The sequence below is a fragment of the Clupea harengus genome, chromosome 6 (genome assembly GCF_900700415.2).
Source record: "Clupea harengus chromosome 6, Ch_v2.0.2, whole genome shotgun sequence".
NCBI classification, from domain to species: domain Eukaryota; kingdom Metazoa; phylum Chordata; class Actinopteri; order Clupeiformes; family Clupeidae; genus Clupea; species Clupea harengus.
In genome coordinates, this window is record NC_045157.1 from 5,686,922 (window position 1) to 5,710,890 (window position 23,969).

The 23,969-nt window shown below is 44.2% G+C and overlaps 1 protein-coding gene and 1 long non-coding RNA gene across 6 annotated transcripts; both read left to right on the plus strand.

Annotated features, from left to right (window-relative positions):
- Positions 1-28: 28 nt before the first annotated feature.
- rgs14a (regulator of G protein signaling 14a) lies at positions 29-10,494 on the plus strand. 5 transcript variants are annotated; one of them, XM_031568840.1, is made up of 15 exons: positions 29-128; positions 293-410; positions 2,354-2,375; positions 3,161-3,324; positions 4,095-4,187; positions 5,075-5,218; positions 5,475-5,633; positions 6,104-6,179; positions 6,468-6,571; positions 6,708-6,932; positions 8,267-8,343; positions 8,464-8,590; positions 8,949-9,030; positions 9,608-9,688; positions 10,090-10,494. In XM_031568840.1, the coding sequence occupies exons 2-15, from the start codon at positions 294-296 to the stop codon at positions 10,347-10,349; spliced, it is 1,731 nt and encodes a 576-aa protein (XP_031424700.1). In that variant the 5' UTR covers positions 29-128; position 293; the 3' UTR covers positions 10,350-10,494. The 5 variants fall into 5 exon arrangements, with proteins under 5 accessions (XP_031424700.1, XP_031424703.1, XP_031424702.1 ...); XM_031568843.1 differs by having other exon boundaries at positions 37-99; XM_031568842.2 differs by having other exon boundaries at positions 51-124.
- A 1,822-nt stretch (positions 10,495-12,316) lies between these two features.
- LOC116220743 lies at positions 12,317-21,714 on the plus strand. The gene is made up of 5 exons (XR_004163832.2): positions 12,317-12,611; positions 20,262-20,355; positions 20,443-20,514; positions 20,871-20,927; positions 21,341-21,714. It is a non-coding gene; the product is annotated as an uncharacterized LOC116220743 (long non-coding RNA).
- Positions 21,715-23,969: the final 2,255 nt, after the last annotated feature.

Sequence of the window (23,969 nt, forward strand, 5' to 3'; positions counted from 1 at the left end):
AGCCATCTACAACGTCATTTACCTTTCTCAAACATAATTGGCCAGTCGGAAAAGCCCATCCTTCTGACGAACGGTTTACCTGCGTGAAGTGTTGTGAAAGTAGGTGTGACAGATTAGTAATAGTGTAGGTGAGTTTGTGGCTAAAGAAAATTGCATGATGTTATCTACATGTAGGAATAGCAATATTATGCCTGACATCTTACGTAAAACAAGCAGAAACGCGTATTTTCTTGTTGGTCAGCTCTTCGGTTTTATAAAGTGTTGTTTATTTGCTTGTTCGTGTTTTCAACAGAATGGTTGCTCTTCAAGGCTTCAGCAAACTTTTACCTCGCTTGGGACTGCTGTACCGAAAACTAATTGAATGCAGACCAAACGCATGTGTCCGAAGAATATCCTGTGCTAACTCCAGGGTAAGACTCATTTTGTTTTCTGATTGGAGGTGATCGGATTAACAGGTTTACTGCAAATTGGTGTTGATCGGGAATCAGAGTTGCCTGCATTAAGCTAGACAGCATTTTAGGATACAATGTACATGTGTCGAAGTATGCGTGCAGTAAATTGTTAATTGGTGAGAAAGAACCTCTAACGTGAACGTGCATTTTTAATACGAAAGAAACCACGTAATAGTCAGAGCAAAAAATACAAACAAAAGAAATACACAACACTTTCCATGAAAGTTTGCCATTAAACTCTGCTTGTGGCCATAGATGCTTATGTTTTTTTTAAGTGTTTGGCAGGGCACCTTATAAATTGGCAGTGACTCCCAAACTTTTCATTTCATGCCCTCTTTGAAAATGAAAAAAAAACACCACGGTCCAAAAATCGATTGATCAAATCTGGCCGGATCAAAACACAGGCAGATATGGATATGACTCAGACATATCTGTGGCTCCAATCTTGCTTGGGTCCGTTTCGTGCAGGGCTCAGAACCAGATCTGTCCCAGGGCCCGCTGCTGTATGGAAATGGCCAGTGATTCTGTGAGGAGTCACGTCTATACACAAGTCAAGGGATAGACCTCACACAGCTGCTGTAATACTGTTTCCTTCTGATGTGAAACAGGGTTTCAGCTAGAGTACGCACACATCCTCTTGTGTGGTGCAAGCACAGGAAGTGAGGCAGGAAGTGACTTGAGATGATTTCTGGGAGGGTGTGAGAAGAGCGTATTGATACAGGGTGTGATTGGGCTTCAGTCAGCGTTTGGATACTCCACATGATACAGCTGGCATGTCAAAGAAAATGAAGAGCCTTGAACTTCCACCTGGGTATATGGTGAGTTTAAAGTTTAAAGTTCCCTGGAGGTAATGTTCAGATGGATACCATTGAGAGAAGCTCTGGAAGTTAGATTTTGTCAGAGGAAAGTAAATGTATTTGATGAACAGCACCTGGTTTCTTCTGACTTCTCAACTAGGAACTGTTACCCAAAACCTGAGACTTTTCATTCATCTGCCATTGATGAACTGTAAAACTGACCATATAACGAAAGAATGACCCTAGGACACACATTCAAATGGTGTGGAGTTGACAGGCTGCTCATATAAATGGGAGACATTACAGAATCCAAGCAGTATGTAAACAAAGACTTTGTGCTTCACAGAGGTGTGTGATGTAGTGTTGAGTGCCATTAGTCTGTTTTCTTTTGTCCTTGGTTTTTCTGCAGCAAGACACTGTGTTGGTTACCACCTTCCTGGTGATATGAAGTTAGCAGACATAATGTAAAAGGATCCATCATATGTGGCTAATGTCCTTTTTAAGTAGATTTGCAACAATGTCAGGCATGCCCAGTCACCTTACAGTATCATAGTAGAGATACTGCCATAAGGCAGACATATGTGGTAAGGGTTTGATGAATGGTGATGACAATCGCCTTGTGTGTTATGCTTTGTATATGCTTGTGTGTTATGCTTTGTGTATTATGCTTATCATTGTAAATCATGCTCGTTATCATGCTGGTCATACCTATCAGCTTTTATAATTTAGTAACAGTAGTTAATTACTAATTGTAAATAGTTTTAGTTGATGAAATTGACAGCTATTTAGCAAAACACAGCCCCTCAGAAAATAGCTGAATGCAGTGTCTCTGAACCTGAACGAAAAACTGATTGCAGAAGCACACCCATTTCCTGTGCTCAACAGTCATTCTTGCTTGAACATGTCAATGTGCAGCGGTTGAAAGAAAGCCGCATGAATTAAAACCACACTTCTGCAGTAAAAACACACATCTTGTGTGTCCCCTCTTACCTTATGTGGTGTTCTGCTCTCTTGGTGTTGATGGTTGTGGGTGTGCCATGCCACTTGCCACTGGTCACATCGGTGGGTTCTGATGTCTGTCTTTTTTGTTTTTGTTTTTGGCAGAGCCAGGCCGTCTCGGATGGAGGTAAATACTGAGGGCTCCAGAATAACAGATCAGAGAGAGAGAGAGGGAGGAGAGGAGTGGGAACAGCTGAGGCCATAACTATCACAACATGACAGTGTGACCAAAACAACATGCTTTGTGGGAATAGTAAAAAGTGTCACCTAAAAGTTGTAAATTGGCAAGGGTGGTTGTGACAAGCGTGTGCCACTTCACTGTGATGTACTTCTGCTTTTAGAAGTGTTATTTCATTTCTAATCCGTGGAGAACAATCTACCTTCAGACCACCAGAATACAAGATCTGATCACATCACATCACAAACTAAACAAATGACACATGAAACATCTGAAATTATGGCTTCATCTGCTTTACAGAGCTTTAATGTGAGAAATACCAGTCACACAGTTAAGTGTGTGGGTAGATGTGGTGAGTGAGTGAGTGAGTGTGTGTGTGTGTGTGTGTGTGTGTGTGTGTGTGTGTGTGTGTGTGTGACAGAGAGGGGGGGTAGGGGGGGCACTGAGGTTAGGGTTTAGAGGGTTATAACTTAAAATGTGTTTGTGACCACGTATCAAAAGAAACTGATGACGGTGTAACGCAAAGGGAATTGTCTCTCTCGCTCTCACTCTCTCTCCTTCCTTCTCTCTGTCCCTCTCCTTCCCTCCCTCTCCTTCCCTCTTTTTCTCCCTCCTTCCCTCTCTTTCTCTCTCTCCCTCTCCTTCCCTCTCTCTCCCTCTCTCTCTCTCTCTCTCCCTCTCCTTCCCTCCCTCTCTCTCTCTCTCTGTCTGTCTGTCCCTCTGTGTCTCATTAGAGCTGAACATGTCCAGGTTGTCGAGCGGCGGCAGCAGCCACAGCCTGGGCAGTGGCTTCACCTCGGGCGTCCAGAGCAGTGATGGGGTGGCCAGCCGAGTCGTCAGCTGGGCCGTGGGCTTTGAGAAGCTCCTGGAGGACCCGACAGGGGTAGAGTACTTCACGGTAAGGAAGCTACTGGAGGATCAAGCAGGGGTCAAGTACTTCACAGTAAGGAAGCTACTGGAGGATCAAGCAGGGGTCAAGTACTTCACGGTAAGGAAGCTACTGGAGGACCCGACATGGGTAGAGTACTTCACGGTAAGGGTGCTACTAGAGAACCTGACGGGGGTTGAGTACATCCCGATAAGGGTGCTACTGGAGGACCCTGCAGGGTTTACAGTAAACCAGCCCACAGCCCACACGTTCCTGTGGCTTAACTCATACTGGCACCGGTAGTGCAAGGTGCTGACAAACCCAAGATCTTCGGTTCAGTTCCCAGAAAGCATACATACAGTAGGATAATGAAACAATATATATCTGTACTCTAAGTTGCTTTGGATAAAAGCATTTGCTGAATGACTACATGTAAAAGTAGTAAGAATCACAGGAATGTTTATCACATTGTGACCTGATGAAGGGGATTCTATGAGTTGGTGTGTAGGACCTTCTAGAAACTCACCCTTCATCATCAGCTAATGTGACTAACAGGGATGTACTTCTGATGCAATCCTGGAGTTGCGCAACTCAGTTACTCACATGTTACTCACGGCCTGTTTGTCCTTGCTCAGCCTTTTACCCTGGCAGTGGTGCAATAGGGGGGGGGGGGGGTGATATGGTGATGTGCAATAATTTAAACTTCTTTAAGTTAACATCTGACTGCCCATGGACGGCTTTTCATGTGCCATTGAGTCAGACTGCTGTGGTTAGTCTGACGTGAATCATGTGACCTGCAGGCTTTTCTGAAATCAGAAGTGAGTGCGGAGAACATCCTGTTTTGGCAAGCATGTGAGCAGTACCGGCAGATCCCACACAGCCAGGTGGACGAGGTATGCGACTCACACTGTTTGTATGTTTAAAAAGCCTTTATTTTGAGGGCTAAATCAGATTCAAATGTTTACCACCAGGCCTATGTCGGCTTTTAACAGTATTTATTATATATGAAAACATGTAAGTATTTGAAGAATATGTAGAAACATCTAACTCTATGTACTGTATTGATAGTATACTATACACATACAGTATGTATAGTATTCTATAAGAATAGCTAGGACAGTAGGATGGCAAGTGAAATGATGATGTAGGTGTCTTTCATTTGGTGGACAAGTATGAAGGTAAACCTTCAGATTGGGTCAAATGTCGAGCAGAATGACCAAGTCAAAAAATTTAAAAAGCCTCTGGAGGAATGTCATCTGACAGACTCGCCTTTGTCACTTTAGGGAAGATAGAATATCCGTTTAAAGTCAATTGCATACTGATCCGACTAGACTACTTGGAGAGTCTAAACGAGTAGTTTATTATTTCAGCCCTTTGTTGCATCCCAATGCCCAGTGCCTTGCTTTTTTCCACTCATCTATAGTTCAGCACTATTTGGTTTGATAAAGTTGTACCTCACTTTTTTGACCCTCTCAATCAAAAGAACATCTAATCTCAGACCATAGGCATAATAGGCATTTGCACAATTGGTGCTTCATTTTCTCATTGGCTTCCTCTTGAGCAATACAGATACAGACAAATATCACCAGCCTTTCTGATACCACCCGTCCCCCCCAACACCCACGCCAACCAAAATTGATATGAATCAAACTGACTTACGGTATACGAGCAGAAAGAACAGAAAGAAAACATGATTCTGAACGTTTTTAGCCTTGGCTACATGTGAGGACCTTAAGTGGGTTAACCTCTGTGTTTTGCCCCGGTTTCCTCTTTTCTGCAGCTGAGGAAGGAAGCCCGTTTGATCTACAACACGTATCTCTCAGACAGTTCCTTTGATGCCGTCAACATCGATGACACGGCCCGCATAGACGAGAGTGCCCTGGAGCACCCAGTAACATCCATGTTTCAGAAAGCCCAAGACCAGGTACTGACGTCCGACTCCTGTGACTACTGTGATGTACAGCGCCTTATCTGCAAACACGTGGACAGATCAGTGCGATTGTGGTCAAATTGAGAATCCCCTCAGTGTGTGTGTGTGTGTGTGTGTGTGTGTGTGTGTGTGTGTGTGTGTGTGTGTGTGTGTGTCTGTGGGTTGCAAGTCTGTCTGTCTGTCTGTCACTGGCCTTGTTTTCTCATGCATGTACAGTAAGCGCTGCTCTGTGTGGTTTCACTTGTGTCAGATCTTTAAGCTGATGAAGTTCGATAGCTACGCCCGTTTCGTGCGCTCCCCGCTCTACCAGCGCTGCATGCTGGCCAGTGTGGAGGGGACGGCGCTGCCCTCGCTAGGCAACAGTAAGGGCTCCAGTGAGTGTGTCACACCAACCAGCCACAGGAAGAAGGTACACACCCAATACCCTGCAGATTATGGAGCCAGATTTAATCAAGTTCATTAAGACACCCATATGATGCCTTTTAACAAGAGAAGTAACCTTCAGTAAACCAGGTTTTTAAACTTACAAGGGCTAAAGAATACAGTAGAAAGTGTAGATACTGTGCTTAATGTTTACCACTTATGCCTTTTCTAAAACTCTTTACTTGTGAACAATATGCTGTGTCCACAGTACACAGTAGCAAATATATTACTCATTTGCCCACCTTATGTAGTATAAGTAGTAACATTTTTGAGTAAGTATTTTTATTTATTTATTTTGGAACCTTTACATACAAAAGAAACTGTCAGTCAGCTATTCTTAGTCTTAACTAATAAAACAGTACAGTATCAGCAGCTCATGGAGACAGTGAAGGAAAGAAAGATGCAGGAGACTCAGCATGTATTGCCTACCGTTGACTATGTGACTCTGCACAACAGCTGGAGCCGAGGCTGACCTCTTCAGAGACCAAAGCGAACAGGAAGAAAAGACTGGAGAAGAGAGGATCATGGGGAGGTACAGTCCAGCTAGAGCAGAGACATGTGTGTTTCACTGTTCCTACATGAACTAAAGATAAACTGAGAATTTGTGACCAAGTATAGTAATTATACACTGTTTTTTTTGGAGGGGCAAGATGTGAATACTTTACTCATTTGGCACATCTTTATATCAAAACTCATTCAGTTACTTTTCTTTCTAACTGATATAGTTAGATTTTTGCCTTATTATTCACCCAGTGAATTTGGCTTCTCTGTGGAAAGTTGGTGAGTTGATTTGCGTGTACTTTTTTTTTTTTTATTCCAGCTGATGTATCCTTCCAGCGTGGTACCATAACCCGAAACGAGTCTCAGATCTCTGTGAAGTCCACCAGCAGCATAGAGCTGGGGTTTATGTTCAGCAAATCAGAGGTGAAATATCCTCCAAAGTCAAACACCACCACGTGTTCATCTGTGGGGAAAAATAAAAAATGCTCTTCATACGACAGTGTTCCTGCTTTAGATTTTAAAATTGTCATTTTTTTTGTTGTCATATTTTTCTTTGAAGAATGGGCGCACCAGTTTATGGGATGCCGACCTGATTTCCGGCGGTGGTTCCAGCTCCATTTTGGGCCGAGCGGAGAAGTACTGCTACGTGAACCTCCCAGATGGCGCGGGCAGCCTGGTGCCCACCAAACCGGGGCAGCCGCTGCGGGAGATGTTGGGTGGGCTCTGTGACAAGCGGGGCTTCCCACTCAAAGACGTCGTCATCTACCTGCAAGGCAAAGACAAGGTCAGTGCCAAGGCAACGGATACTGTGGATGCGTCTAGGTCTACTGACGTACTGGTCGAGCTGATCTAGCACATACAGAACAACAGCAAGCTTCCTTCTACACCAAGAGCTACACCAAGCTTAGAGAGCTTAAAGAGCTTAAAGGAGCAGTGTGTCGGGGTTAGTGGCATATAGATACTTTATTTGCTTCCGTCGGGAAATTCACAATCACAAGGCATTTCATTTCATTGCGAGAGTTGGTAGGCTAAATGACCTGTCCAGCAGAAAACGGGCAACTTCTGTGTCATTCTGAAAACATTTGTCCATCATCAGCAATTTTCATCTGGGAGAAGCCACACTGGTGTTTATCCTTGTTTTCTGCCATAGCCTGTCCCAATTCTGTTTTGCTTCTACATGTTTTCTCTTCTTTGACAGCAAGGATTTATGGTCCCTTGCTTTTTCTTGTGCTTAATAACAAGTATGATCCTCCGTTTGTCAAAATTCTAAATTTAAATAGTTAGTCATCACCAGCAATCACTGATTTCTTCTTCTTCCTACCTCTTCCAACCCGTGCTGGGTCGTCTAGAGCGTTAGGTTTGTCCATTCTGGTCTACTGTAGAAACATGGTGGCAGAACATGGCAGAGGACCTATAGGAGGACCCATTCCCTATGTAGATATGAAGGGCTCTGTATAAGCTAATGATGATACACTACTTGATTATGAATACTATATTCCATTTCTGCTGATGGACACACTGGTCCTTTTACAGAAGAGGTCTGTTTAAAGTTTTAAATCCTAGCGAGGAATTGTGGACATTTCCTCGTTATGTTCTCAACTGTATTTTTGAAATCCTTGTGATGCACTTCAGTCTTCATACTAAAGGTGTCACTATAGTTACTACATTACAAGTAAAGGCATGCTATGCTCTGAGAGTGGATGTGTCAGTCTAATGTCTGCTCCAGAAGATCCTAACCAATAGTGATGCTTTCAGAGACTATATCTGTCTTCTAATCATCATTCCTCAGATGTTAAAGTCAGCCAAAAGCCAAAACAGAGCCCCACACCCTTAAGGACTGTAGGGTACATTATGATTAGCAGTCAGATTTCCCATGAACCTTTTACATCAGTTGACCCCAAAGCAGTGATCCATCTTCAGGTTCTTTCCAGACTTGTAAAAAGATGAATAATAAGATGGTGTTAACTCAGATGGTGTGTGTGTGTTTGCGCGTGTGTGTGTGTCTTTGTTTGTGGGTGTGTGTGTGTGTGTGTGTTTACATTGAAAAATCTTCCCTCCATTTCGGCTGAACGTTTTGATCAGTTGCTGAGGGCTCTAATATGTTTCTTGTTGCCATAGCAACCCCTGTCACTGGAGCAGGACAGCTCGGTGCTGAGCGATCAGCAGGTGTTTCTGGAAGTCCGGGTGACGATTGCGTAAGTGTGTCTCACACACACACACACACACACACACACACACACACACACACACACGTCATCATCACTTATGTGTCCAAACTAACATCATTTTGTGTGTGTTGTTATTTGTGTCACCAGGGTTAGGGTGAAGTTCACTGGTAAAACCGTAGGCATCGTTGTGAAGTCCAGTAAGACTCTGCGGGATGCCCTCGCCACCCTGTTGCAGAAGTATGATATACAACCCCAGGATGCTTTCGTCACCATGGTGAGAGACTGTGCGTGTGTGTGACAGAGTTTGTAGGATGAGTGGAATTTCTGGGCGGTATGTTGACGTATGTAGTTGTCAGAAGTTAACACATAATTCTGCTAAATCGGGAGCACAAATTATGTCTCTAAGGAAATATGTTGTTATTAATTTCTACAGAAAGAGCATCTGTAATTGTTATGTGTTGGGGTTGTAGTGTTTGTCTTCTCTCAGGAAGAGTAGTTCCTCTGTAATGTCCTCTGCAAACTTGTTCTGTTGAGAAGTCAGAGTTATTCCATTTAAAAGCTTTTTTTGTTAAAAGAGAATTATTCCTTTACAAGCCTGGCGTCCGTCTCATCTGATGTGCTTTACTCCTTAGAGTGGATCACAGCAACCCCTAAAGCTAAGCAGCACTGTCTTCCGTCTGGCCAACAAGACGATATGTCTGGACCGAGTCCAAGGTGAACATAGGCTTTACTTTCCTGTGTAGATATCCGCTCCTGTGCGCTGTGATTCTACACTAGTGTCACAGCATTGTAACCGTACAGTAAATTGTGTCACAGCTTCACCTCATTTCTCTGGGGAAGATTTTGTGCATTTCACATTTAGTCTTTTCTTTTTTTTTAACGTGGTGACCACTGCTTCAAGTGATTTGAAAGGGCTTGAAGAGGCTCTGGTTAGCCAAGCACCACTGCCTCTTCCTCTTCCTCACTGGGCAGAACTATGTGTCCCTGTGCCCCAGCTCCCAGAGAGGCTGTCTGAGTGCATTTGGTTTGTTGTTGTGCTTTGTCACTGTGCATTCAGCGCTCGGGAGCTCACACTCGCCACGCTGTGACAAAAAAAAAAAAAAAAAAACTCACTTCACTTTGGATCAGATTTCTCTGAGCCGCTTAAGAACTGAGCCTGGACCTGACTCCAATTACTCTCTGCTCCAGGAGGAGAGCATGGAGTCAAAGCCCTCTTTGGCCACTTGTGGTTTAGCGATGTGGGTGCGAACTGAACAGATTGTCAGATGTACTCTCTTGTTTGGTTGCTCAGGGAATACAGAGGGTCAGAGAAGTCCACAGGATGTCTTCCAGAAAGCCTCCCCACGATCTGGGAAATCCTCTGATATGGACGGTGAGACACAAAATCTGAGGTTTATGAAGTCATTGCTCTGAGCTATTTGGCATTAGTTAACTTCATTTTTTGTATTCCTTTTTCCTTCTTCTCTCTCTCACCTCTTCACAAACCTCCATGCTTTCCTCACTCTTTCCCTCACCCTCCCTTTCTCTCGTTTGTCCTCTCCTTCACTCCGCTTTCTACCCTCTTTCATCCATCCCTCTATCTCTCAATCACTGCTCTTCCCTCTTCCTGTTCCACTGCTTTCACTCGCTCTCCTCTTCGATCGCTCACTCGATCCCCCACTCGATCCCCCCTTGTCTCCTCACATATTCTCTCCTTCACTCCTTTCCTTCCTCTCTTGTTCCACCTCCACCTCCACATCCACCTCCCCTCCCCTCCCCTTCTCTCTCCCTCAGGTCTACTGGAGATGCTGTCCCGGGCTCAGAGCAATCGGGTGGAGGACCAGCGGGGCCTGCTGAGGAAAGAGCACCTGGTGATTCCGCCGTTCCTGAAGCTTAGCAAAGAGTCCGAGGTCACTCGGGAGGACCAGAGCCTAAGGCAAGGGGCCACAGGAGCCACATGCTCCAAACAGACTGGGCAAGCAGTCGAGGGAGATAGCAGTGGCCTCAGTAGCGCTTCAGATTTGGACGGCTTTGAGGCAGCCAGCCAACTCTAGCTTTGAATACTCCCCAGTCCAACGTAGACCCTTCAGGGTCGTCTGAGACCTAATGGACCTCAGGCACAAGATTGTGTGTGTGTGTGTGTGTGTGTGTGTGTGTGTGTGTGTGTGTGTGTGTGTGTGTGTGTGTGTGTGTGTGTGTGTGTGTGTGTGTGTGTGTGTGTGTGTGTGTGTGTGTGTGTGTGTGTGTGTGTGTGTGTGTGTGTGTGTGTGAGAGAGAGAGATGGGGGGGGATAATTCATGTTTTGGGAGATTGCTAATTGATCTCAGTGTTATGAATCAGCACTGTGCTCACCCAGCTAACACTTTCCACTGATAGGATGTGATTATGATGTACATTTATGTCTCTGTGTAGATGGATGAGATATTTTCCAAAATCCATATTTATTGTCTTTTTTTTCGTATGCTGTACATTTGCATTTGAGGTCAGTAAGTATTTATTTTGAACATATTTGATGGTTACTCATAACTAAAAAGGTTTGTTTCAGTATGTAAAAAAAAAATGAAATTATACAAATGAGCATAGTACTTTTTGTCTTTAGAGCGTGTGATGAAAGGGTTTAATTTATTCTTTTTTTTCCCATGTGTGTGTGCAAGTGTGAAGGAAGTTAAGCTAAACGTGTTATGCTATGACAAACTTCTGTTTAACTGTTTTGATGTAATGGTCTTCTAGTTGAAAGTTCTTTCACCACACTTGCGTCATGGCCAGCACTCTTTTATCATGTTATGCAACAGTCAGAAGCACTTTAATCTGACAGGAGTTGGGTAAAGAACTTAAGGCTGCATGTGTGTTTGTTTATGGGACGGTAGTACTTTTTCATATTTTAGTATTTTTTTTGTGTCCTTGAAAAACAAATATGATATGGTTGGCACTTTCTTTGGGTTGAGATGTGTGTAATGTCTGCTTTCACTGATAGTCCTTTTATATGTGCACTATGCATTGCCTTAAAATGTCTCTCCCATTCCCTCTGGGCAGATAAAAAAAAATGTTGACTGTCCTCAAACACAGATCATGCAACACACGTTGGGATGATAAATAAAAATTTGCATTCTCTTTTGCATCAGTGTTTTTGTTTCCACCTCAGCCACCTGTTGCGTTTTAGTGACGTCATAAAGATATGAATACCCCCTGTGTTAGTGAAGAATAGGGCATCTGTTCTTGAACATGATTGGTTATTCAACGCGATTGATATGTGAGAAGCACTCATCGTCGGCGGATGGGAAGGTGTATTGCTGATGCATAAGTACAGTGCGGAATGTTTCACGTGTACGGGAGGTTTTCTTTTCTGTCAATGGTTTATTATTTGTATTTATTATTATTATTATTATTATTATTTATTTATTTATTTATTTTTTTATTTTTAGAGAGCCCATTTTTGTACAGGTAATTTGAAATGATAATACACAAAGCATTTAATGAAGATTGAGAGAATAACCTATAGTAAGAATGTCTGTTTAAGGTCAAAGTACCTTATTTAAACAGTCCTCTTTGTCCTGTGAGATACTGAGCCTTGCCCTGTCCATTTATCAAATCCTTGCTGTCCGTGCACAGAAAACAGACCAAAGACAGTCTGTGATTGGTCACACTGAGTCACCAGTCCACAACAGACCCCAAGGTTGCTCTCACTCCAAATGTGAGTGTGTGTGTGTGTGTGTATTCTTGAGAGAGTGAAAGAGAGCTAGAGTGTGTACTGTATGTGTGTGTCTGTGTGTTTGTATGAGAGAGGGTGAGTGTGTGTGTGCATGCTTGAGAGAGTGAAAGAGAGCTAGAGTGTGTACTGTATGTGTGTGTGTTTGTATGAGAGAGAGAGGGAGAGTGTGTGTGTGTGTGTGTGTGTGTGCATGCTTGAGAGAGTGAAAGAGAGCTAGAGTGTGTACTGTATGTGTGTGTGTGTGTTTGTATGAGAGAGAGAGGGAGAGTGTGTGTGTGTGTGTGTGTGTGTGCATGCTTGAGAGAGTGAAAGAGAGCTAGAGTGTGTACTGTGTGTGTGTGTGTGCACAAGCATGCTGCCAGCATTTCATGAGGTCTTTGACTGTGGGTGTGTGCTCTTGTCATGTCTGTGAATTTATGAATGGGCAGAGGATGTGTGGTACGTGTGGTCATGTCTGTGAAGGAGAGACCGCGAGAGGGAGGGAGGGAGCGAGCGAGGGAGGACTCAGTGCTGGGGAGAGAGAGAGACAGACAGAGAGAGAGGAGCACACACCAGCAGCTCATCACCATCACGGCAGAGAGAGGAGAGCGGGGCGGAAAACTAAAAGGTAAGATCCACCGTGTGCTTCAGTCCTCTTGCATCTTTGCCGTGTGCTTGCTTTCACAGGCGTTCACAGGCGTTCAGCGCTTGCTTTTGTCTGCCTCACGAATGGCAGGTGGTGTGGTGTCATGCTTCACTGAGCCAAAGAACAAATGGCAGGTTTTAGCACCATAGTTGCAGTGGGGACCGGTGAGTCTGTCTGACTCATCTCACACAGAAGCTCGTCCCCACCCATGTAGCCACTTGCGGTCTGAGACGATGCAGAGTGTTTGTGTTTGTGTGTGAAAATCACAGTGAAGCACGTGAGGCTGCAGGAGTTGCTTCTGTTTGCTGCTTTGTTCTGTTCTGGCAGTTCTGTGCACCTGCTCCGAGTGCTTATCTGTCCGTGAGCTGCTCCGCATGTCCTGTCGGGAGAGTCCTGACTCCTCCTGTGGGAGCGTATAGCGTTGGTCCTGTCGGGAGAGTCCTGACTCGTCCTGTGGGAGCGTAGCGTTGGTCCTGTCGGGAGAGTCCTGACTCCTCCTGTGGGAGCGTAGCGTTGGTCCTGTCGGGAGAGTCCTGACTCCTCCTGTGGGAGCGTATAGCGTTGGTCCTGTCGGGAGAGTCCTGACTCCTCCTGTGGGAGCGTAGCGTTGATGCTGGACACTGACCTCTGCTCTTAAGGGTGGTGTGCGTGCTGTCTGTCTGTCTGTCTGTCTGTCTGTCTGTCTGTCTGTCTGTCTGTCTGTCTGTCTGTATGGGACTAACTGCTAGAGCTTGAATGTTATTGAGATTGAGTGACTGTCATGTGAACTTGACTGGTGCAAATGCATTGTGTTTGTGTACATCTTTGATGGACTCTCATCCCCAACATGCACCATCATTGTGTTCTGAAAAGTGTTTGGCTCCAGAACATGGGAAAGAAATGCAATTTGTTGATCACATGACATGATTACATGATTATGCAGACCTGAGGACACTTTAATGTAGGGCTGAACGATTAATTGCATTTGCGATTTAATCGCGATATGATAGAACGCGATTTTCTAACCGCAACGTTCGCGATTAAAAAACGTGGTCTAAAAAAAAAAAAAAAAAATTTTTTTTTTTTTTTTTTTTTTAAGATGGTACATTTTGCACACAGTGTTTGCAAAGGGCATGCCTAGTGTTTATACTTAAAATTACTTTTTTTAAATTACTTAAATGCACAGTGGCAAAGCCACCGATTTGTTGTTCTTGTTTCTGTAATGAGCAGTTAAATAAAAATGTAAAATGTGGGAAAGAATATTTTACACTAAATGTATCTAATATTGTGTTGGTCATATTTAAATCATTCATTACGTTTTGTTGGGAGGATAAAAAGAGGATAAAAAAAAAAATCGTATATTAAATCGCAATCGCAATATTTTGGTAAAAAATCACAATTAGATTATTTTCCCAAATCGTTCAGCCCTACTTTAATGGCAGCTTCTTCCTCAGGCAAGCCCAGTCCAATGTCTACTTAGACGTGTCTAATTACACAACAAATGACCTTTACGTTGAGTCTTGTCTTTGACCATTAATGGTTTTAAATCAGTAACTGCCATTTGTGACATGGCCTGAACATGAAACCTGATTGAATTTCCAAGCTTACCAGTCTGGAATAGGGATGTCTATGAGTCATCAAGGGACAGATACCTGCTGTGTTAAAAAAAACAGACATGGCTGACACCATCATAGCCACATTGTAGCCACGCCTATGTGTATCTCTATAGCCTACATTTATAGGGAGATTCAATTCAATCAAATTCCATTACATTCAATTCAATTCAATTACATTTTATTTATACAGCGCCAAAACAATAAAATGGTCTCAAGATGCTTTACAGAGCCCAGGGCCTGAACCCCCTTAGAGCAAGCACAATGGCTCAGTGTGTGTTCTCTAGGAATATATTAACCTTTCTCTACAGATATGAACCGTGCAAGCCATGCAGGAGCCAAGAACTTGATATCCGGAGACATGATGTTCATGTACTCAGCATGTAATGTGTAAGGGATAACGTCTGACGAGGTGTCCCATTATATGAAAGGCACCACCTTCAGCAACCGGAACTGTAGTTAGTGCATTATTGCTACGGAATTAGAATATTATCATCTGGAATTTACCGTTGCCATGGATGATTTCTCCGTAGATTTCTTTCCATATGCTTTATTCCCATTCTGTAGCATTAGGGGACATGGTGAACATGGAAAGGGTCAAAAAACGGTGAGGTGAATCCTAGTGCGACACTGACTCGACGCGGGGGCAAAAGGGCACTGCTTGACACGCGCACCTCCGGTCGTTAGCCGTGTTGGTGCGTCACTTTAGAAACTGAGGAAGCCCCAACATGAATTTGGACGTGGTGGATACTTTTACTCACAACAAAAGATAAAAACCGATAAAAAAAAAAATACTATACTATACTAGTAAATATTACTCATGTTAATATCCTGTGTTGTACATCAGTAATGTTTCGTAGGCTAACAGCAACAAAATCAGTTTACTTTTAGCCTAGCCTATAACGTTTGCAAGTAAGCATCTCAATCAAAAGACAGATCAGTTAAATATAAAAAAAATGGACTTTGCTTTCTCATGTTTGTCAACTGACCTGGAAAAATAGACAATGATGATGCCGTCATGTCCTCTTCAACAGTAGCATGGTTAACTAGCGTCTTACCATAAACTCGGTTAGGGAACCTTATTCTACACTGTTTATTGCAAAGCTGCTGTTTCGTCTTTATTCCTCACTATCATTTATTCCAGTTTTTCATAAGGTGTCGCGACCATATAGATGTGCAACAAGAAACGTATAATTTTATAATTTTTTTCGATGCACGTTTACACATTCTGGCGTCACTGGTTGAAATTCAGTTTCTTAGCGGCTCATGTCGGACGGATATGATTTACATTTCTGATCTGATCGGTGAGAAGACAGCGGCAGGTTGCCGTCCCTCACCTGCTGCCCACCTGACAATTTAGGTTACTGCATGTTTTCATAGATGCCAAACATTCGTGGGCCTCCTCTACACACCCACTGGGCATTTTGTATCTATTTCACAGACAAGTCAGAGCATAGACCCTCCTGGGTAGGTCATATGTTTAGTCAATAACTTTGACAACATGAATTGGTTAAAAGTAAAGGCGACTGGAAATCCAACCTGAGTTGACTGCTTGTAAGGCAACAATGTTAGGCCTACTCACTGTACCAACTTGGGCATGAATCGTAGGGCGACATGGACTATTATTCAGCTATTGACACGGGTCCGTAACAATAGTTCCTATATTATCGCTTCGGAATTCCGTAGCAATAGTCACTTTGTAGGTTAATGTACTGTACTGTAGCCTACTGTACGGTACTACTAACGAAATAATGTATATGTAAGTGTACTCAGTCAATAAACACGGCATCTTATCTCGCCTGCTCCATATTCATATGAGGATAAACAAAGAGGGGAAAAAAGGACGAGAGATCTTTGACTGTGTTAATGTATACTAATTGCATTTTATGTGCATCCTCTTCCTGTTAGATGTCTGTCTCTGTTTGTAAATGGACTGCATTTATATAGCACTCTTCTACTCATAGAGCACTCAGAGCACTTTACATGTTAATGCCTCAGACATCTACCCATTCATACACCAATGGCAGTGGCTGCCATGCAAGGCACCAACTCATACATCAGGAGCGATTGGGGGTTCAGTGTCGTGCTCAAGAACACTTCAACAGGAGGAGTCGGGATCAAACTAGCACTCCTCTGATTGCTGAACGACTCCTCTACCTCCTGAACCACTGTTTGCGTCTGGTGCAGTTTTGTGGTCAAGATAATCATCAGTCCTCAGGGCTCCTCTTGGTCAGAATGTTAATAGTGCACTCCCAGAGATCGCAAGTCTTAATGTAGCTCCTGTGCCTCACACACCACATGACCCTGGGAATGCAATTAATTAGCCAAAGAACACACCCAGAACCAGGAAACATTCAGAACCAGGAAACACCCAGGAACAGGAAACAGGAGGCAGGTCTTACAGACACAACACTTACACTGACGGTGGACAGATATGATATTAATAAAACAGGGCTAAACTAAGAAGAACAGTTCCTCACGCTAACCAGACACAAAAGGGAAGGCATGATCACATTATTTCAAGATAGAGCGATCGCAGAATAACCCAACAATCAGTTCCTCATTCGCAGGGCATGCTGGGAGCTGTCAAACACACACACACACACACACACACACACATGGAAGTGTGCAACTCTTTTGCACGCTACAATACTGAGATGAACCTGCGTTTGAGTTAAGCAAAGACTATTGCTCATTGAACTGAGAGATACCCTTCACCCAGGCAGAGGCTTGAGAAGTTGTGTAAGAAAGGAAAGGGTGGGGGCTGAGGTTATATCACAAGGATTCTTTGGGCGCCACTTTATAATTACTTCACTGATGTACGTACCTTATTCTAATGCATGTCTTTCCCATGCAACAAAGACTCCCCCCCTGCAATAATGGAGGATAAAACCTTAATCTAACCCTTGGGTAAATTAAAGTCTAATAACATTTCATGCGTTCGTGCTTCTGCTGACTTATCCTTTGCCGCTCTGAAAGTGTGGCCTAAAAGCTTGATGGGCCATCTCCATTGTGTGCGCAGTATGGGCCATCTCCATCTCCATTGTGTGCGCAGTTGAATAGTGGTGTACCTGCCTGGGGAGGGAGGCTGGGAAACAAGGGCTTTCACCCCCGGGGTCTAACATGCGCGTCTGGTCTGGAAGTGCAGTCCTGCTGCATAACACAGAGCCGGTAGCGGGCCTCACTGGAGCCTGCCTAGCCTGCGCCACATGCAGACCAGACATGGGCCAGTCCTGTTTCAGAGTCAGCTGAGGTCAGCGCCTCCATGACCATAGCAAGATCCAAAATGAGACTGTTGAGTTCATTTTGACTATCTGCATTTGCAGAGAACGAATGCAATCCTGAGCTTGTGATGTGGGTGAATTAGCCCTACGCTTCCCACCTCTCTGCATGTAGAGGGGCCAGGTGTCTGTATCCAGCAATAGCACTCTTCTATGCACATAATTAGAGCCACATGAAATAGCACTCTTCTATGCACATAATTAGAGCCAGATGAAACTGTTGCGTACACATGGAACAAAGACTTCAAGAAGTGATATCCCAAATGTCTACACTTCTGATGTGGGTGAACTAGCCCTGGGCTCCCATTGGGTGAACTAGCCCTTGGCTCCCATTGGGTGAACTAGCCCTGGGCTCCCATTGGGTGAACTAGCCCTGGGCTCCCATTGGGTGGACTAGCCCTGCGCTCCCATTGGGTGAACTAGCCCTGGGCTCCCATTGGGTGAACTAGCCCTGCGCTTCCTGCATGTAAAGGAGAGAGCTGTCTTCCCTGGACCTAGAATACAGCTCGCCACCCTTTCCATGAACATACTGTAATTAGCGCCAGAATAAAACTGTTGAGGTAATTTTGACTATCTGCATATACATGGAAATACATTGGCCGGGCACTACCATCTCACTGTGTGTAACGGGGCGAGGTGTCTGCCCTGGTGGGGGCATCCAGCGTGTCCTGAAATGCCACCTTGGTGGCCGTTGCGCTCAGTCATGTGGACAAATCATTGGTAAGTGCTTTTTCCCCGAGCCGCGGCGAGCTCTTTCACATCCCCAGCCAGCTCAGTCCCACGGAGGAATAGAGTGACGCACAAGTCTCCCTCTCCTCCCACAGACCACAAAAAAAAGAAAGAGGATGAAAAAAATCAAATAAAACAAGAGTGATTTCTATGGATGCTGAGGTCTATCTGTCCCTGAGTAAGGATCTGAGTTGCTCTCAGTTCAGTCAGGCAGAAACCACAGAGCCTTCTTTGGAATCTACTGGTGGGGTTCGAAAAACACCAGTCAGAGCCCCAGAGTGACTTCCTCTGGTGTGGCATGAAGACAGTATATCAAAATGTGGCTGAACTACCTCAGTGATTGTAAATGTGGCTGAACTACCTCAGTGATTGTAAATGTGGCTGAACTACCTCAGTGATTGTCTGTGTTTGCATATGTCTCCCAGTGATTGTCTGTGTTTGCATGTGTCTCCCTGTGATTGTCTGTGCTTGCATGTGTCTCCCATGGGGTTTGCATTTAGCAGCAGAAAATGGTTTAGTTTCCATCACACTTTAAAACTCTAATGGATTTAAAAGGGAGAAGGGCTCGTTGCCGATAGCAAGGCCTTTGTGTGTGTGTGTGTCTCTCTGTGTGTGTGTGGGTCTGTGTGGGTCTGTGTGTGTGTGTGAACCAGCAAATGGACTGTCAACTTCACTTATCTCTTGTGGGTTGTCCTAGTGTTTCCATGGTGACATGATCTCTATGTGTTCACCCTCTGGGCAGAGCATCCTGCCATGCCATGCGATGCCGCGTTCTGTGCCACCCATGTAACTCCTGCCAGACCGTCTCAGAATGCATTAGAGACTGGGCAATGCCACAGCCCTCATGAAGTCCTCCCAATCCACACTCACAGTTATATGGTATTATCAGCTTTAGTCACTATGTCAGTTTGTCAAACTGACGTTGAACCTTCACAGTGAAAATGACTCTTTATTTGAATATAATTCTTATAGTCTTATATTTCATATGATATCCTCCCAACTATTTACACTCTGTCACAGGAATTCAATATATGTTACTCTCCAGTTTAGTCATAATGTCACTGTGTGTAATTGTGGTAGAGCCTTCACAGTGACATACACTCTTCATGCTCTGTCTCGTTTCAGAATAATTCAATCTGATTTCAGGCTCATGTCATACATGTCATGGACTCTTCATCCTAAGTATTTACAGTCCATGACATGCACTCTGTCATCCACTGGTATCACAATGTCACTGTCTATGAGCAGAGAGCATCAATACATTTACATTTACATTTATATTTCATTTAGCAGACGCTTTTATCCAAAGCGACGTTCAAAGGAGAGAACAATCAAGCTACGAGCAATAGAGACCTACTGTAACAATAAATACTACATACATTTACATAAGAAATGAATGTGCATGAATGTAACTACTGTAATTACTACTACTGTATCACATTAAAGCCTGAACCCTCACAAGGAAATGTGTCACTTCCGTCTCGTCTCCGTCTCAGACTTGATTGAGTCATGCGTGAGTCGCAGCCCCACAGCCTGAGCTGATGCATATTGCATGGCCAGACTGATGGCAGGTGTGTGGGAGGGGACACCCCGACTGTGAACAGGAGGCCAAGACTGCTGACATCATTCCTCATCCACAGGGTTCTCCTGGGGGACTCAGGATACTCAGAAAACATGGACTGATCCACACGATAGCATAGCAGACAGAGCAAGAAAGAGCAGGGATGCTTGTCTAGGAGTGCTGAGGTTATTGGCGTCTCTCTGTAAGCATCAACTCATTGTATGTTGATTTACACTTGATGATTGCTCTCTACAGTGACCTTGACATGATATTGTGCTGTGATACAGTAACACTTACTGTCAATTATTAATATTCCAACATGCCTGGGCAGAGTGTTGGTTAATCAGGATACTGATATGGATCAAACTCGCCATCTAGTGGTCAGCTGTGTATATTGCTACAAGACTGTGCGTTTCTTACTTCAGAGTAACTTTTTATGTGTTCATGTGTTTTAATGTGTTCAAACCAGAGCTAGACCAGACTGCTGAGAGTCTCTCCAATTACCTCACACCAAACCCCAGAACACCGCCGTCAAACACTCCGGCTCCGCCATGGAACAGAAGGTACTCCAGAGCTGACCCCTGACCTCTGTTCTCATACCAATGTCATTTTGTATGAGGTGTAGTAAACAGGCCTGTCTTCCTCTGCAGTCCACCTCCCCCCAGAGGCATCCTGTGAAGAGCAGGTCCAAGTCCACAGAGGAGATCCAGCAAGCCAAAAAGGTCAATACCCAACAGATAGCCTAGACGGACAGTGCATCCATATGCTGTTACGGCCTTAATGCACAGATGCCCAGTACATGCTGTTATGGATCAAATAGACAGATGCAGATTATGGTGATTTCGGTGAGCTCTCTGGCATTGTTCTGCCATGGAAAAGAGCTCAGGGTTATGATATGTCATGGCTGAGGGGCCAATAGCGTGTTGCCATGGCTATAGAGTCAGAGACAGGGTTATTGCCAAGTAGTTTCCACAACAGGGAATTTGCCTTAGTTGTGTGGCAAAAGATGCTGATGGGTAAACAGTGTGTTATGTGCTGTTGTGTTTGTCTCCTCATCTGCTGTGTCTTGTCTCGCCAGGCCTTTCACACTCCTCAGAAGTCTCTTCCTGGCCGCTCAGACTTGGAAAAAGTAAAGGTGAGAGTTTGGACCGGAACAGATTTTCATAAAGCTTTCAAGGCCTAGGGGAAGAAAAAAAAACAAAGCACTTGGGTGGAAACAAGCTTTTGTAAATCGAGGCACTCTGAAACTGGCTTGTTGAAAAAGATATGATGTTGACTGAGGTATTTGGGGGCGACAGTGGTACATGGGGGCGACAGTGGTACAGTGGTAGAGAAGTCGTTTAGTAATCAGAAGGTTGCTAGTTCAATTCCCTGTCGAAGCGTCCTTGAGCAAGACACTGAACCCCTAATTGCTCCTGATGTGCAGTGTGCCATCAGTGTAAATGTAAAATGTGTATACATTGTAAGTCGCACGTATGTAAGTCGCTTTGGATAAAAGCGTCTGCTAAATGACTAAATGGAAATGTATTTGTTTTTGCCTGATTTTAGGAAGGTCCGGAGGAGTCTGAGATTCCGTCCTCATCCTCATCCACTGAAGAGTTCAAGTGATGTTTACCCAGAGCATGAGGGCGATACCGGACAGCACACACATATTTCCTATTTCTCCCCTTCTGAACATACTTAACACACACACACACACACACACAAACACATCATATTCTATTAGAATAATTTTTTGCAATGAATGATTTATATTATGATGAAGGGTATTTGGAAACTTGAAAGTCTGATTAAAAGCCCCCTCCCCTCCCAAAAGCATCTGTATATTCATGTACTGCCATGATACGCTGAGTGGCATATACCAGCTGAATGTCCATTCATAATAAAGTAGTTGTGCCGAGACTGGGGCCTGTTCTCCTCTTCAGCATTTTCATTTATTTTCCACCTCAATCCTTCAACATCCTCCTTAGTGTCCGTGTCTGAACAGTTTAAATATTTGGCATTGTTGATTGTGGAATCGTTTCCGTGACAGCATCACATTAAGCCAATGTTTCCATGAAGATAATTAGAGCCACACTGTTGAGTTAATTTTGGCTATCTGCATATACATGCCACAAAGGCTTAAATACACGGCGTAAATATGGAGCAGGGAGATACTTAAACAGAAATGTAAGCACATTTGTTCGCTCGCAACTCCAAGCAACGGCTTGTAAAGATAAACAGAAAATGGAATGGATGTAGAACCGTTGATGAATAAGGTCAAAATAGTTTAAATACTACTAATTTTACTTTGTCTTTTACCAACAATAATGCATACACATAATGATGCAAGATGAAAGATATGAAAACTATGGATAAGATCAAATTCGGTTGGTCTGTTCTATAGGAATTTGTGGTCAGGGTCTAGTCATTACTTCTAGTTTCTAATGACGTTTAATAATAATGTTATAATATAATAATGTTTATATTTACACGCTGATCGCTGAACTGTACCCATCTGGATGATCAGCACCGTGTATCTCAGCTGAATGTTTAATGAGGGTGCAGCTATGGTTCATTTGTCATCTCTCTCACCTGCCCTCTCTCTTTGCCTTTCTCTAGTTTTATTTCAGTTGTGTCCACCTCCCTATACATTTCAGTTGACATCTCTCTCTCTCTCTCTCTCTCTCTCACCCCCCTTTCTTTCTGTCTTTCTTTCTTTGTTTTTTTCTTACTTTCACTTAGCATCCTTCTCTCTCCCTGTCTGTGTCCGCCTCTCACCCTGTATGTCTCTACCTGTCTCCCTGTCTGTCTTTTCCTGTTTCCCTGTGTGTCCCTCTCTCCCTGTCTGTCTCCCTGTCTCCCCGTGTGTCCCTCTCTCCCTGCCTGTCTCCCTGTGTGTCCCTCTCTTCCTGTCTGTCTCCCTGTGTGTCTCTACCTGTCTCCCTGTCTGTGTGTCCCTCTCTCCCTGTCTGTCTTTTCCTGTCTCCCTGTGTGTCCCTCTCTCCCTGTCTGTCTGCCTGTCTCCCTGTGTGTCCCTCTCTCCCTGTCTGTGTCTGCCTGTCTCCCTGTGTGTCCCTCTCTTCCTGTCTGTCTCCCTGTGTGTCTCTGCCTGTCTCCCTGTGTGTCCCTCTCTGTCTCCCTCTCTGACTCCCTGTCTGTCTCCCTGTCTGTCTCCCTGTCTGTCTCTGCCTGTCTCCCTGTGTGTCTCTGCCTGTCTCCCTGTGTGTCCCTGTCTTTCTGTCTGTCTTTTCCTGTCTCCCTGTGTGTCCCTCTCCATTTCTCCTCCTCTGAGCAAGGCAGACCTCCATCAGCTTAGACCTGGATCACTTACTGCCCTATATTGTAAACACACAGCCACACACACAAGCACACACACAAACACACACACTCACACATCCTGCACAGAGCAATGCCACGCAGACAGTGGAATTTGCCGGCTCATTTAGCCTCAAAATGAAACTCTTTTATCGGTTATTTGAGACCCTGGCGATGCAGGCTTAATCCACTGCTTAGCACGCATGCGGTCCGTCCACACACGCACGGGGGTGTTTGTTTCTCATTGAAAGCAGCCGTGGCAACGGAACCGAGGTCAGAGCACACAGCTGGAGAGTCTTGGATGCATTATCGCAGGTTTAAAAGGGTTTTTGGGCCCTCTCCAGTCTCCGCCTGGTCTCCAGCCTCCTCACAAAGTCTGCCATGGAGTAGCTGCTGTCATTTTCCAATGTGTGTGTTTCTGAGTGTGTTAATAATTGTGTATATTTCCGTGTGTGCGTTTATGTGAGTGTGTGCGTGTGTGTGGCTGTGTGTATACTTGCATGGAAGCTGAAGAAAGACCAGAGTGGTGACTTGATCAATAAGGAATAATTTGTACTTTTTTGACTAAAAGTGCACTAAATCTGCAAAAAAGGTTTCTAAAGGTACCTCATCAAAAGGGGTGTCATGGAGCATGATCACCATTCAAACATCCACTTAAAGAGGCACTGAGGTTTTTTACCAAATAAATATGGAGCTAATTGTGACATAACACACACACACACAGATGTGTGACCTCAGTGTGTCCTCCTTTACTTTATATTCTCAGAACTATACATTTCTGTAGAGTATTACTGTTTTTCTTAGTTGCGTAATAAAGAATAAATTGAAACCAGACTTAGATACATATACGTACATAATCCCACAGACCATATGGCCTGAT